Consider the following 13992-nt stretch of genomic DNA (forward strand, 5'->3'; position numbering starts at 1 on the left):
TGGACCAAGATTAGATCCAGTAAGGTTGTTGTGGATGGTGAGGATAATGAGGGTACTGGAAAAAGTGATGTCTGGCAGATTCTAGGCTGGATAGAGTAGTCCCAGGGCTGTAGCCTAGGAAATTATATCAGTTTGGACATTGGCTAATCCATAGATTTTTTTTTCTTTCTCTTTTATCTCAGATAATTGGCTTTTTTGTTTCTGTATCAGAGCAAAATAGAAGACTGAAATTCTAAGTTTTCTTATTAATTCAGAAGACTAGCTATGCAGACAGTTAATTGGCAGATATGTAAAGTTTCTTGAGATAGCTTTTGAAATGTATTAAACAGTTTTTTCTAAAATTTTTAAATTATTGTGCTGCTGCTACATCTTATATTTTTTTTTCAGCTCAAATTAAGCTTCTATAATCAGTTCTTGCTCTTATGTCAGTCTGTTCATCCATCCGTCCTCCCTTAAGCAAATGTTTATTAAGTGAATGATGTGTGATGTCTAAGCACTGTGGAGTTAAATAGGAGTTAAGGCATAAGCCATGGCCTACAGAATTTTAACTTCTAACAGAAAACTTTCTAAACATAGGGCCATTGGGTTAGCTTTGAAGTCCTGTTTGAAGTTGAATAGTATGAATGTGTAATTTCCAGGAAGAATCTGTATTTCTAACTCTTGAATAATTAAAAGATCTTGCAGTACTTCCTTTTGGTTTAGTTGAGTAGTAGCAACCCAGCTTGCTCTGGGAGAGCCTCAGGAAAATTCCTTGTGAGGGCCCCAGGTATCTCTGGTATCATATGAAATGATTTTTTTTTCCTTCTTCACATTAAGCAGGTAGAATAAGGCATTCCATGTTCTTTTTTTTTTTTTTTAAATGTTTATTTTTGAGAGAGAGAGAGGACAGAGGATCAAAAGCAGGCTCCAGGCTGACGGCAGAGAGCCCGATGGGGAGCTCAAATGCACAAGCTGTGAGATCATGACCGGAGCCAAATTCTGACACTTAACCTACTGAGCCACCCAAGCGCCCCAAGCCTACACATTCTTGCAAAAAGTCCCCTTTTGCTTACAGATTGTTTAGTTACTCTTTTATGTTTTTATTACAAACTTACAGAAACCTTTTCTTCATTTTCCATGTGAAGTGGGTTAAGATTGGCTGTCACGAAGGTCTATTTCATTTCTGCCCCAGGGGAAGGTAGTCACTTTGGAACAATTGCCCAAAGACATCATCCCCTTCAGAGGTGGTATACTCTTCTCTCACATTCATTTACCTTTACCTGTCTGGTTCTTAAAAGCATTTGAGTTTTTTTACCTATTTTTTATAGTATGGTAGGAATAGATATTGGAAAGAGTCAACCATAGCCTCAGTTCTGTGATCCTTTTGAGGAAATCTTTGTCCAAGTGAGCCAGTAGGCAAGGGATTGACTATTCCCCCAGGATCTTTTCTTTGTAATAGAATTAGCAGCTAGCCTTGGTAGGTGGCTGAAGAATGGGGCTGAGAGAGAGGAGTGTCTGTCTGGCTTCTCTGGAATTATTAGCTTGGCCTGTATTCTTGATAGGTATAAAATGAAGTAAGCAGTGTTTATTTTGGATCCAGTATTTCTGTTGGTTTTGTCATTAAAATGAACATAGAATTGAAAAAGTAAAGCCGCCTTTTTCTCTAACCATCACTTCCCAAGTAATCATTTGGTTTGAAATTTGGTATATAACCTTTCTGATGTTTACATATGTACGCGTGCACTCTGGCAGCTAGTTATGGGCATCCTTCCGGGTTGTTCCAGATAGATCAGCCTCATCTTTTATCACAGCTGCATAATTCCATAGTAAAAGTCAGACTAAGGGACATTTAAACTAGTGTTTTGTGTATGCATCCTTTCGTATTTGACAGGGGGACACTGGTGGGGCATATTTCTGGAAGTGGAATTCCTGGATCAAGGAATTGTTAAATTAATAGATGGGGACAAACTACCAACAAAAAAAGGTTATGCTAATTTATACGCCCATAAACAGTACATGAAATTTCCTAACACTAGAGATTATTTGTCATTTAAATTTTTGCTAGCCTGAGAGTTAAAAAAAAAACCTTATTATTTGATTTAATGTTTTTTTTTTTTTTAGTATGATAGGTTTACCATTTAAATTCAAAAGGAAGTCAGCTTTATGTTGGTAAGCAAAAGATCGCTTAAAATGTGATTAGAGCCAATACATTTTAGATGTATACTTGGTAAATATATATAAATACTGGAGAAGTGCTCAATATTTTTTGAATACCTGGCATAAAGAGCCATATTAAGACCTAAAAATCATCTTTTGTGTTTAAAAACATTTTTTTAAATGTTTATTTCCACACACATGAACAGGGTAGGGGCAGAGAGAGAGGGAGACAGAATCTGAAGCAGGCTCCAGGCTCTGAGCTGTCAGCACAGAGCTTGACGTGGGGCTCAAACCTGTGAACCATGAGATCTTGACCTGAGCTAAAGTCCGATGCTTAACCAACTGAGCCACCCAGGCACCCCTCACCTTTTATGCTTTTGAAATGGTTTTTCTGTTTTACAAAAAGTTTAGCACAATATTCTGATTTTTAAAATGTATTCAGTTCTAAATTTTCTGGTACTTAAATTTTTGCTCATTTTTCAAAGCAATAGAGAAAAGATATCCATAATATATAAATAGTCTCTATTTAGGTAAATACTGGTAATTGCTATTTTATGCTGCCTTGGATTTAAAAAATAATAATTCTTGTTCATTGATAGCTATAATTGACTTGTATTTCACTTTAATAGTTTGAATTGTGCCATTCATTTATCTAAATATGGTTTCATTTTCCCTGCCATTCTCTTTAGTGTCCTGTTTTTTTGAGAGGACTCTCTAGTGGCAAATCAGGGAAATGAAGGACAGTAAAAATTGTTTTCTTAGTATACCTATAAAAAGTGAGGTTTTATGTATTATTGAATATGGCAAATGTTTCAGTTGATATGTTATAAATATATAGAGACTATCTGACATACAAATATATATTTCTAATTACTAAGTGTAAGCTTTTGTAGGTAATGGCATTGGGAAAATAAGTTTCCTTATATATAATATACACATTTTGCATCTTTGGAGCAGGAAGAGTGGCTTAGTGTTTTAGAAGAACTAGACAACAGGGGCACCTGGGTGGCCTAGTTGGTTAAGTGTTCGACTTTAGCTCACATCATGATCTCATGGTTTATGAGTCGGGCTCTGTGCTGACAGCTCAGAGCCTGGAGCCTGCTTCTGTATCTCCCTTTCTCTCTGTCCCTCCCCTGCTCCATCTCTGTCTGTCTGTCTGTCTGTCTCTCTCTCAAAAATGAAAAAACATTAAAAAAAAGTGTAGAAGAACAACAATAAAAGATCAGATTCAAAACAAAAGAGACTTTCAGGATGTAAGATTTTTTAATTAACCTAAACATGTGAAAATCAGTATTTAGAATAAAGGGCCTCAACATGCTTGTGCATGGAGAATTCTGGAAAGAATACAGACTTTGAAGCTACATCTGGGTTGAAATCTTGACTGCCACTAGTTAAGCATGTAACTTTTAGCTCTCTGAATCTTATCTCTAAAAAGTTAATAGTAATATCTACCAGGCAAGCTATTGTGTGGATTTAGCAATACTATTTCTGAAGAAACTGGCACTAATAAATAAATAGAAGCTGCTATCCTGTGTACCAGGATAATTGTTTAAAGTTAACATAGTTTGCAGTAAAAGATAATGTGATCAAATGGAAAGAATGGGAGTGTTTGATGTTAGACAGAATTTGATTTGTAGCTCTACCACTTAATTAACTTTTGCAGCTTGGGCAAATTACATAATTTCTTTGAACCCCACATTCATTGTGTATAAAATGTTAATTATAATACCTACCTAGAATAAAATTTCTGATTGAATAATAAAATGTCTGACAGTGCATTTAATGTGATACAGATATTTGAAGTATTATAGGATTACATATTGTTTAGTCCTTTTTAAAATTTGTTTAAATGGGCTCGCTTTAAGATTTGTTAGGAGTCAGATGGAGGCATAATGGAAAGAGCACTGCACCGGGGAGTTCCAAGATTCCAGTTTCAGTCTTAACTCTGCCACTAACTTCATACTTCCTTTAAGAAATCATTGTTGTTGAATACACAGATTCAGAACTGGGTGTTCTCTTGTTTTAGTGTTTTCTAGCCCAGCTTAAGGAATAGAATGGAACCTCTGAATCTATTCTCATGCAACCTTTATTCTCCTCAAAGATCAACCTCAATATTATCCTCATTTAGACACCTGTTCAGTCCTAAACACATCATATTTTACACACACACACACACACACACTCACAAGTTGATGAAGGGAGATGGAAGATCAATAAATAGTGGCATGGGTGCCACATTGGTCTGTTTTGGTCTTCAATTTTGTTTGCCATTTGTCAGTTCTAACATGTTGGGATTAATCTTTTTATTTTGTGGAACACTGGTGATTTGTGATTGTGTTCTGTTTGCTGTCTTTGTTTTACAGCAAATGCTTGTAGGGATCATAGTAAGTTCTCTTTATGTAGTAAATCATTGTAATGTGACAGTAAATTTAAACTTTCCAGAAAATAAGCAATAAGATGTTAAGTGTATAATTTAATGAAGTTGTCTTCATCTAGGTTATATTTATGCATGCATGACTGTTGACAGGCTTTGAGATGAAATGAATTTATATGAAAAGAAAAATAATGTAGATTTATAAAAGCTGAGATGAGTTTAAAGGTGGTATAACTACAGTATAAAAGGTTTCATATTCTACTTTTTCCCCCTCAAAGGAATAGACACTTTATTAGTCTATATCTAGTAGACCTTTCTGTGCCTTTCTGCTGATTCTAATGCTTTTTAAATTACTAGATGAAAAGGGGGAAAATACAGCTTTTCTTTTTCAGTATTATAGGCCTGATTAATGATGAGTAGAGGGTACTTACAATTAGCATTAGTTTTTTTACATAGAGATATTTGCAAGGTTCTTGAAAATAGTTGGTTTTCTGACTTGAAAAAAGATTACTGCAGCCTAGTAATGACAGACTATGAATTGATAGTATATGAGTTTGTGAGGTTTTACTGATAAAAATGATCCATAAATATCTATTGAAGGTTTTAAAGCATATTACTATATATCCTAATACAAACTATTTTATGGCATATTTCTGTGTCCTTTTTCTATAGATCTCAGAAGTTGATTGTAAAGATGCACTAGAAATGATCTGTAACTTAGAATCTGAGGGTGATGAAAAAAGTGCTCTGGTCTTATGTACTGCATTCTTATCACGTCAGCTCCAGCAAGGAGATATGTACTGTGCTTGGTGAGTTGATTTTATTTTATAATGAAAACTTTGTTCAACAAGAATACAAGATAGATTGCAGGAATGCAGAGAGCTTAAGAACATATTTTTAATCTTTTAAAGTATTAACAAGACATAAAGCTTATTTTCAGTTATTACATGCTATGTAAACTGGCAAGTGGTTCATATTATAACTTTAAATTTTTTTTATATTAAGGACCACACAACTCCTTGGTATACCAGTTATGATTGTATAATGATTAATTAATGTTAGAAGATGAAAGGTTTATCTTATGTCACAATAACAATGTTTTCAGATACGTAAGCAATCTATGATTGAATGTGTGGTTTTTTCCCTCTGCATATTACACACTTTCAATTACATAATTAGTGCTAATCATTCATGTATGGAAACATAGTTCATTTTCTGTCTGTGAGATAATCATTTTACTTCACTAACTTCTTCAGTGCACATTACTTTATATGATACATTTTGAAGTATGCAAAGCCTATTATATATCTTTTGGGAGCTTACAACTAATGGAGCTGTTGACCTCAGCTGATTCAAAAATCGTAAGGTCAACTGTCTTAAATTAATATGTTAGCTAAAGCTGACAGTCTGTTTAGTGAAGAGCATTATCAGTCTTCAGTGTTGGTAATAATGGAAATCCAAAATTGAGTATACAATATTCTAACTATTAAGAATTTTTACCAAGTGACTAACACATTACATACAAATGAAGAATATGGAACAGACAAGCTAAATAATTGTGTAATTAAAGAAGAATAAAGTTTATAATTAAAAGGTTTTCTGAGCAGTTGTGAATTTTGTTATGAAGGAAAAATCATATATATTCATTACAGAGAGGATTGATATAAAAGATAGAAAGATTCCGAAGGAAGAATAAATAACATGCATTTACTACTGAGGACAAGTTTATTTCTATGTAACATAAATAGTTGTAATGACTAAGAAATTAAATGTGCTGCTATTGCCTTAAAAAAGGCTTCAATCGTCTGGATTTCATATAACCAACAAAGGCAATCTAGTATAAACTCTTAAGAAGTAAGGCAAAATAGAAATTTAAGAAATGCTGTTTAATACAAGTAATTGAGAAGAATGGGTTGGGAGCTGAACAGTGGGGGCAGAGTTGGGATGAAGTGGCAGGACAGAGTTGAGATAGGAGAATCAACTAGAAAACCAGTAAACAGTCCAGCTGGGAAGTTATGAAGGCTTCCTTATGGATGTGGGACGGAGTAAAAAAAAATGTTGACAGTAACAGTATTTACTATTTGGGATAGTAAAAAGCAGGGGCTGATAGGATCAGTGATAATGATGCATTAAATTAGAAAGATGGTGAACTGGAAAGATTCTTAATCATCTTTTTCATATATTAAGTTTCAGGTTTCAGAAGAGATCAAAGTGGAGTAGTCTTACAAAGAACTAGAGAGGTGAAAGTGGTCAAGACTGGAGAGAGAGATTTTTATTTTTTTAAATAGTATTGTCAAATTGGTTTCCATACAACACCCAGTGCTCTTCCCACAAGTGCCCTCCTCCATCACCACCACCTCTTTTTGCCCCTCCCCCTTCAACCTCAGTTCCTTTTCAGTATTCAACAGTCTCTCAAGTTTTGCGTCCCTTTCTCTCCCCACCTCTCTCTCTTCCCCTCCCCCTGGTCCTCCATTAGGTTTCTGCTGTTCTCCTGTTAGACTTATGAGTGCAAACATGTGGTATCTGTCCTTCTCCACCTGACTTATTTCGCTTAGCATGACACCCTCGAGGTCCATCCACTTTCCTACAAATGGCCAGATTTCATTCTTTCTCATTGCCATGTAGTACTCTATTGTGTATATATACCACATCTTCTTGATCCACTCATCAGGTGATGGACATTTAGGCTCTTTCCATATTTTGGCTATTGTTGACAGTGTTGCTATGAATATAGGGGTACATGTGCTCCTGTGCATGAGCACTTCTGTATCCCTTGGGTAAATCCCTAGCAGTGCTATTGCTGGGTCATAAGGGAGTTCTATGGATAGTTTTTTGAGGAACCTCCATACTGTTTTCCAGAGCGGCTGTACCAGTTTACGTTCCCACCAACAGTGTAGGAGGGTGCCCATTGGAGAGAGATTTTGAAGTCCTCAATATATAGGTTAAAATCTAGTAAATGAGCAAGTTATTCAATTGGGTGGTAAAAGGGCAGAGTTCCTAGGAGTGCAAACTGAGGAAATAATAATAGGAAAGATCTGTATTGAGGAGAATACTTGGTGAAAAAAGTTGAAACAAAGAAGATTTTTGTAGAAATTAACCACAGAGGACAGAAGAGAACTAGGACTATAGGTGAAAAGGAGGAAAATTCATCATTTCAGTAGGATTATTTTCTGTGAAAAATATATTCTAATTGCATTTGAAATAATTTTAAAGTCAGTTTTAAAAGATTTATTATTTTACCAATTTGACAAAATTAGTTAAGTTACTTTATTTTGGCTTCTGTGTCATTGTTGATTGTTAACATTTAATAGTATTAAATTTAAATTTTAATTGACCAATTGGTCAATTTTAAATTTAAGGTAGAAGATAAATTGAAGTGCTCTTTAAAATATACCATTGATATATGTTATTAATGCATTTTATATATACACACATTTCATACTTCTTATATAAAGTTCAAATGTGACTCAGAGTAACCATTTGTATAATTTTAACTTAAATGAGAGGCGTTTCACTAGTGACAGGCGGTGCTTCTCTGAGATTGCAAAGTATCAGTCAACAAAATGAGAAATCATCCTGATTTTGTTTAGTGTCTAAAAAATTGAGATCTATTTTATATCTAATTTAAACTTAATATCACATATAGAACTGGAATCTAAAGCCAATTTTAATTTTAAATGTAATGACTGGACTGACATAGTCCATGATTATTACATTATTGCTCCAACTTATTTTTTATTCTTTTTTTTAGGGAACTCACTCTCTTTTGGAGTAAATTACAGCAAAGAGTAGAACCATCTATACAGGTGTACCTAGAAAGATGTCGTCAACTTTCTCTGTTAACCAAGACGGTATATCATATTTTCTTCCTGATTAAAGTTATTAATTCTGAGGTAAGAAGAGTTATTTCTCCTTAATTGAGGAAATATAAATAACCTTTAATAAAAGACATTATTTTGGCACCTCTTCCAGTGATTTTTTTTGTTTTAGAGTTTTTGAACATTGCTTTCCTTATTAGTCATATATTTGCTATAGAGAAACTTAAAAATGCAGATGAGAGCCTGGGTCTTGCTCTTGCCCTGAAGAAAAGCAATATACCAGTATTTTATCATTCTTCAATTTTTACTGCTAAGTGTTCTGCTATTTTGATAGTTTGGCTCTGTAGAAATTTATAAATTGTAAAGAGAAATGTAGAGATAGCTTCATTTGCTAGCAGTCTGGCAGATTACATTGTCTGAAAATCCTTTTTCAACAAAATGCTCCCAAATATTTGATGAAATAAACTTCTTTTGATATATAACATCTGAGATTGCATGAATTTAGGGAGGGGAAATCTCTAGGTTCAAAATGAAGAAGAACTTAAAAACTGGAGCAGAAAACTTGAGCTGATGCTGGGCCTCTTCCCGGCCTGGTGAGGATTGGGGTAAGCTACTACTTGCAGTAACTAAGGGGTTTGAGTTTTAATATACACATGGGGATAGGAGATAGCTTTACGGGGATACGAGATAAGGTCTTGGGCCCTTTCATGTTTGGAAGCTGGAGGTGAGTTCTTAGTCCCCCTTCCCCTCCCTAACCTTGAACTTCTATAATTTCACTGAAAGACATAGACTAGAAAAATAATACATTTTTTAAAACACAGGTAGATAATAGGAAACCTTGTGCATGTCCCACTGGGCCGTGGGTTAGAGAAGGAAAAATGTTTTCTTTAAGAAGTTGTAATAGGTCTACCCTTATGCAGATTTGGGGTCCAAATATATATATTCCAGAAATCCCCATGCCAAGTAAGTAATGTTTAAGAAGGTAAGGGTGGAGTACTGGGCTGGTAACCACTGGGATACCTGGCAGAAGCAAATGCAGAACTTTGGAGGGACATACCCTCAATATAGGATTCTTAAATAAAGCCCTTCTTAAGATGAGTGTGTGATCAAGATTTACAGAACATGAAACAGTTTGTCATGAGGGAATTGAGGCGGAGAGAAGTAACAACAGTATTAAACATGCAAGGATAGAAACTATAAATTACATATATTTGAAGACATAAGTAAATTTAACCATCAAGATTTATAAAGCATATGAAATAACATGACATGAATAAATTTCAGTAGATGAATAGAATTATTTGCCTTATAGTTTAACACAGTTATGGAAAATTCTATAAAATACATGTATTTAAAGACATAAAATAAGGAATTAAAGTATGAGAAAGGAAGATACTATCAGAATGATCAAGCAGATGTTAAAGTGTCAAAAGAACTTTTGGAAATAAAACACAGGTCACTGAAATGAAAACACTTAAGCAGAATAAACAGATTAAACACAGCTGAAGACGGACATGATAAGCAGAGGTTGCCTGTGTGTTTCTATTTATTATTTAAATTGGATTCCAACTTTTATAAGATTAATTTATTTTCTTGTAGTGTAACCCTTTTAGTAATGCAGTTGGTTCCCATCTTAGATGTACACAGAAGACACTTTCCATAGTCGCTACTTTGCATAGAATGGGATACCAGTGTTGAGGCATCCTCAAGAACTGGTATGCAGCATGACAAGAAGTGTTTTTTAATTCATGTGTAGTTTTTTTTTTTTTCCTTGAAAGGAGGGATACTCTTCTGTTCCCCTTTAAAAGTAACTTTTTAAATCTACAGTTGGTTAGTAAATCTGAGAGATACTCTTCAGTTTTTCTCCTGAAATAATTTTTTTCAGAAGAGAATTTCTAAAAGGACAGGAATGAATCCTTCTGCTTTCCAATTTTTCCTCTATCAACCTTGTTAATGCATTCTGATTTTCCATTTTCTATATAGGGTAGTGTTGCAGTAAAAAAAAGAAAAGTAGTAAGTTTCTTAAAACTTTAACGTGCAATTTTAAAATAGTAGGTTGTGCCACTGCTTTATGTCTCACTTAAAGAGCAGTGTAGCAAAGTAGAAGGAGCTTGAAATCAGAAGCCAAATTGGGTATAAATCTAGACTTTCTGTTGACCACCTAATAACTCTAACCACTTTGTGTTATGTTTTTTAAAATTTTATTTTATTTTATTTTTTATTTATTTATTTTGAGAAAGAGAGAGTATGTGTGTCTTAAGCAGGCTCCATGCTGAGCATAGAGCTTGATCCCATAACCTAAGTTGAAATTAAGAGTCAGATGCTCAACTGATTGAGCTACCCAAGCACCTTCATTTCTTAATTAGATTAATTAAGGACATTAAATAAAAGTGATTCTCCTCTCTCAACTTACACCCCGTTCACAAGGAGATTGTGTTGGAAAGGGGGAAAACTTGAATAAGAGCTACACTGTCCATTGTGGTAGCCAATAGCCACATTTTCTGGGCTCAGTAGCTCCACGTGGCTAGGGACTATGATATTGAATAGCATATAGAACACTTCCATCATCACAGTTCTGTTGAGTGGTGCTTTCTGGAGAGACTTTGAATTCAGAAGTAATGCACCTATATCAAGCAGTTAAAGCATGAATAATAGCTTAGAGAGTTGGTCAGGGGAAGCACACCTATTAACAAGAATAACTTGGAACTTGCTAATTACCTCAAAAATCTTGTTTCCCATTGCATAAAGTTTTCACCTTTGTTTTTACTTTTTGAAATCTGATCAGGCAGAGGTTTTATCTTCAAACTGGAATCCTAGATTATTATTGTTTTAAGACCAAAAGAAACCTTAAAATTAATGCTGTAGTGACTGGGCTCTAGTCTCCTCATTTTTCACATAATACAGTTTAGCCTCAAGGTTAGTGATTTAAGTTAACTGGTGGCCCTCTTTAAAAATGCTACTGTGTAGCTCAGTTGGTTGAGCATCTGACTCTTGATTTTGACTTAGGTCATGATCCTGGGGTTGTGGGAGCCTGCTTAAGATTCATTCTCATTATCTCTCCTCCTCTCTGTGCCCCTCTTCCCAACTTGAGCACACTCTCTTTCAAATTTAAAAAGAAATAATTAAATAAATTTAAAAAACAAAATTCCAGGAGTTGTTGAAGACTATTGGCCAGTTTATTCATGGTTTTTCCTAGATCCTTGAAATTTAAAGGTTGAAAAATATAGCTCTATCCTTACGGCTTTCACTCTATTGATGGAGACGCACGAACAGGGGGGCCATCTAACCCAGTTGTCTGTTTTGACTCTGAGTGATAGCCAGACAGAATGGGAGAGGAAAGTGTTCTTAGTAATAGAAAAAGCATATCAAGTAGTGTAAAGAAAAAAACTTCTCTCTTCTCTTCAGTACTCACTGAGTACTTCTGGTCATCAAATGTGTGGGGATTTTCTCCATATCAAGCAATTCTCTGGACACCAGCTGGGTATCCTACGACTTAACTCAATTCTGCTACTATTTACCTGGAGGTAGCCCCCATCTCACAGCTTAAGGGCTCAGTCCCACAAGACTGCCACACACATGCTTTACAGATGCTAATCGTAAGTCCAATTTGTCACTTGTGCTTCTGACCAACTAGCTAAACTCAGAAGTTCCTACAACCCCCTTCCTCTGATTTGATTAGTTTGCTAGAGTGCCTCAGAGAATTCAGGAAGACAGTTTACCTACTGCATTACTGATTTATTATAAAAGGATACAACTTAGGAAGAGCCAGATGAAAGAGATGCACAGGGCAAGGGATGGGGGAAAGGGTAAGCTGCCTTCCCAGATCTCTACATATTTGCCAGTGCAGAAGGTCCCTGAACCCTGTTCTTTTTGGGTATTTACAGAAGCTTCATTACATAAGCCCAACTGATTAAATCATTGACCAGCATTGGTGATTGATTCAGAACCCAGCATCTCCTTCCCTTGGAGGTGTGGGTGGGAGCAAGAGCTAAAAGTTCCAACCCTCGCTAATCACAGGTTTGTTTCCCTACCTACCCAGTCACCATCCAGTGGTTATCTGGGGTCTTTCCAAAAGTCACCTCCTTAAACAAACTCCTTTATGCTTAAAAGGGCCTTGTTAATAACAACAGCTGTTTCACAGTTAAAGGCTCTGAAGCTATTTTAGGGGCTGGGAACAAAAGGTTCCCTTATAGCTCTTATCATTTAGGAAATTACAAAGGTTTTAGGAGCTATGTGCTGGGAACCCTGGATGAAAAAATGTGTATTCTTGTATCACAGTGGTATCAAGACAAATGAGAGAATGGTGTATTTGGGGATCTACAATTAGCTTAGTTTACCTGCAGTATAGGCTGTTTGGTTAGGGCAAAAGATAGAAGATGAGTCTAGACCAGATGAGGTAAGATTGTGAAGACCTTTTTGTATTACAAATTAAGAATATATATTTAATTCTGAAATACACAGGTAACCATTTAAGAATTTTAAAGTAGGATAAGACATGGTATGTGTGGATGGAGAAGGGCTGAATAAGATGTACATGGGGAAGCTAATCAGTCTCTAAGCCTTAGGTAACTTTGGGTCAAGGATACTAGGCAATCACAGGAGAGGAACAGAATAGTATTTTTCAGAAGGTTGCTTGGTGCTGGACCACTGTCTGGGGGGGGGGGGGCGCGGGGGTGAGCCTCTATTTTTCCCTCTGAATTTTTAGCGCTTAGCTTTCTTCTGCTCTTATGACTCTTATATTCAAGCTGGTGCTTTCATTACTTTTATTAACTAATGTTATGAAGTAAATTATTATAGGCTAATTACTTGTTTAATCACAGATTTATAGAAAATTGTGAATTCAAACTCATCTTTAAAAAACACTTATTATAGGGGCTCCTGGGTGATTCGGTCAGTTAAACACCCAACTTCAGCTCACATCATGATCTCATGGTTTGTGAGTTTGAGCCCCACGTAGGGCTCTGTGCTGACAGAGCCTGGAGCCTTCTTCAGATTCTGTGTCTCCCTCTGTCTCTGCCCTTCCTCCACTCATGCTCCCATGCAGGCGCTCTCCCTCACTCTCTCTCTGAAAAACAAAAATTAAAAAAATATACCACTATTACAAGGACACCTGGGTAGCTCAGCCAGTTAGTCAACAGACACTTGATCTATGCTCAGGTCTTAATTTCAGGGTTGGGAGTTCAAGCCCTGCATTGGGCTCCATGCTGGATATGGAGCCTACCCAAAAAATAAATAAAATTTAAAAACTAATAAAAAATAAAAACTTATTATATAACCAGTTTATGATTTGAATATCACCTATAAACTTAATTTTCTATCACAAAGATGAAAACTCATAAGAATAAAAATTTTGTTGTAGTTTTTTGGCAATTTTAGTTCCATTTTCTAAGCAATAAATAGAAGTTTTGAATCTACTTTTGTTGTTTATAGAGAAAGAGATCAACATTAATGTGACAGAGAATAGTTACAGTCATCTTCCTCAAAGTAGATGTCCTTCATCCACAAAACCCCTATATCCTGAATCTTTATTAAAGTCCTTTCTTTCTCTATCATTTCCTGAATTTTTTAATTACAGCCTTTTCTAGAATTCTCATCCTGTACATATTTACTAGTCTGTCTGATATATGCCTTCATCATCATTTGTGCATTATTAGAAGTAGCCCC

The 13992-nt window shown here is 35.4% G+C and overlaps 1 protein-coding gene across 5 annotated transcripts in view; it reads left to right on the forward strand.

The window, feature by feature from the left end:
- ZNF292 (zinc finger protein 292) overlaps positions 1 to 13992 on the forward strand; it is a 90777-nt gene that overhangs the window by 66391 nt on the left and 10394 nt on the right. For 4 of the 5 annotated variants that reach the window (XM_029943684.1, XM_029943685.1, XM_029943688.1 and 1 more), the window contains 2 exons: positions 5183 to 5319; positions 8262 to 8403. The exons of the other annotated variant lie outside the window; for it this stretch is intronic. In XM_029943684.1, the coding sequence (XP_029799544.1) occupies positions 5183 to 5319; positions 8262 to 8403 (279 nt within the window). The remainder of the gene's footprint in view (positions 1 to 5182; positions 5320 to 8261; positions 8404 to 13992) is intronic. 5 annotated transcript variants of the gene reach the window in all.

The sequence above is a fragment of the Suricata suricatta genome, chromosome 7 (assembly GCF_006229205.1).
Source record: "Suricata suricatta isolate VVHF042 chromosome 7, meerkat_22Aug2017_6uvM2_HiC, whole genome shotgun sequence".
In the NCBI taxonomy this organism is placed as follows: domain Eukaryota; kingdom Metazoa; phylum Chordata; class Mammalia; order Carnivora; family Herpestidae; genus Suricata; species Suricata suricatta.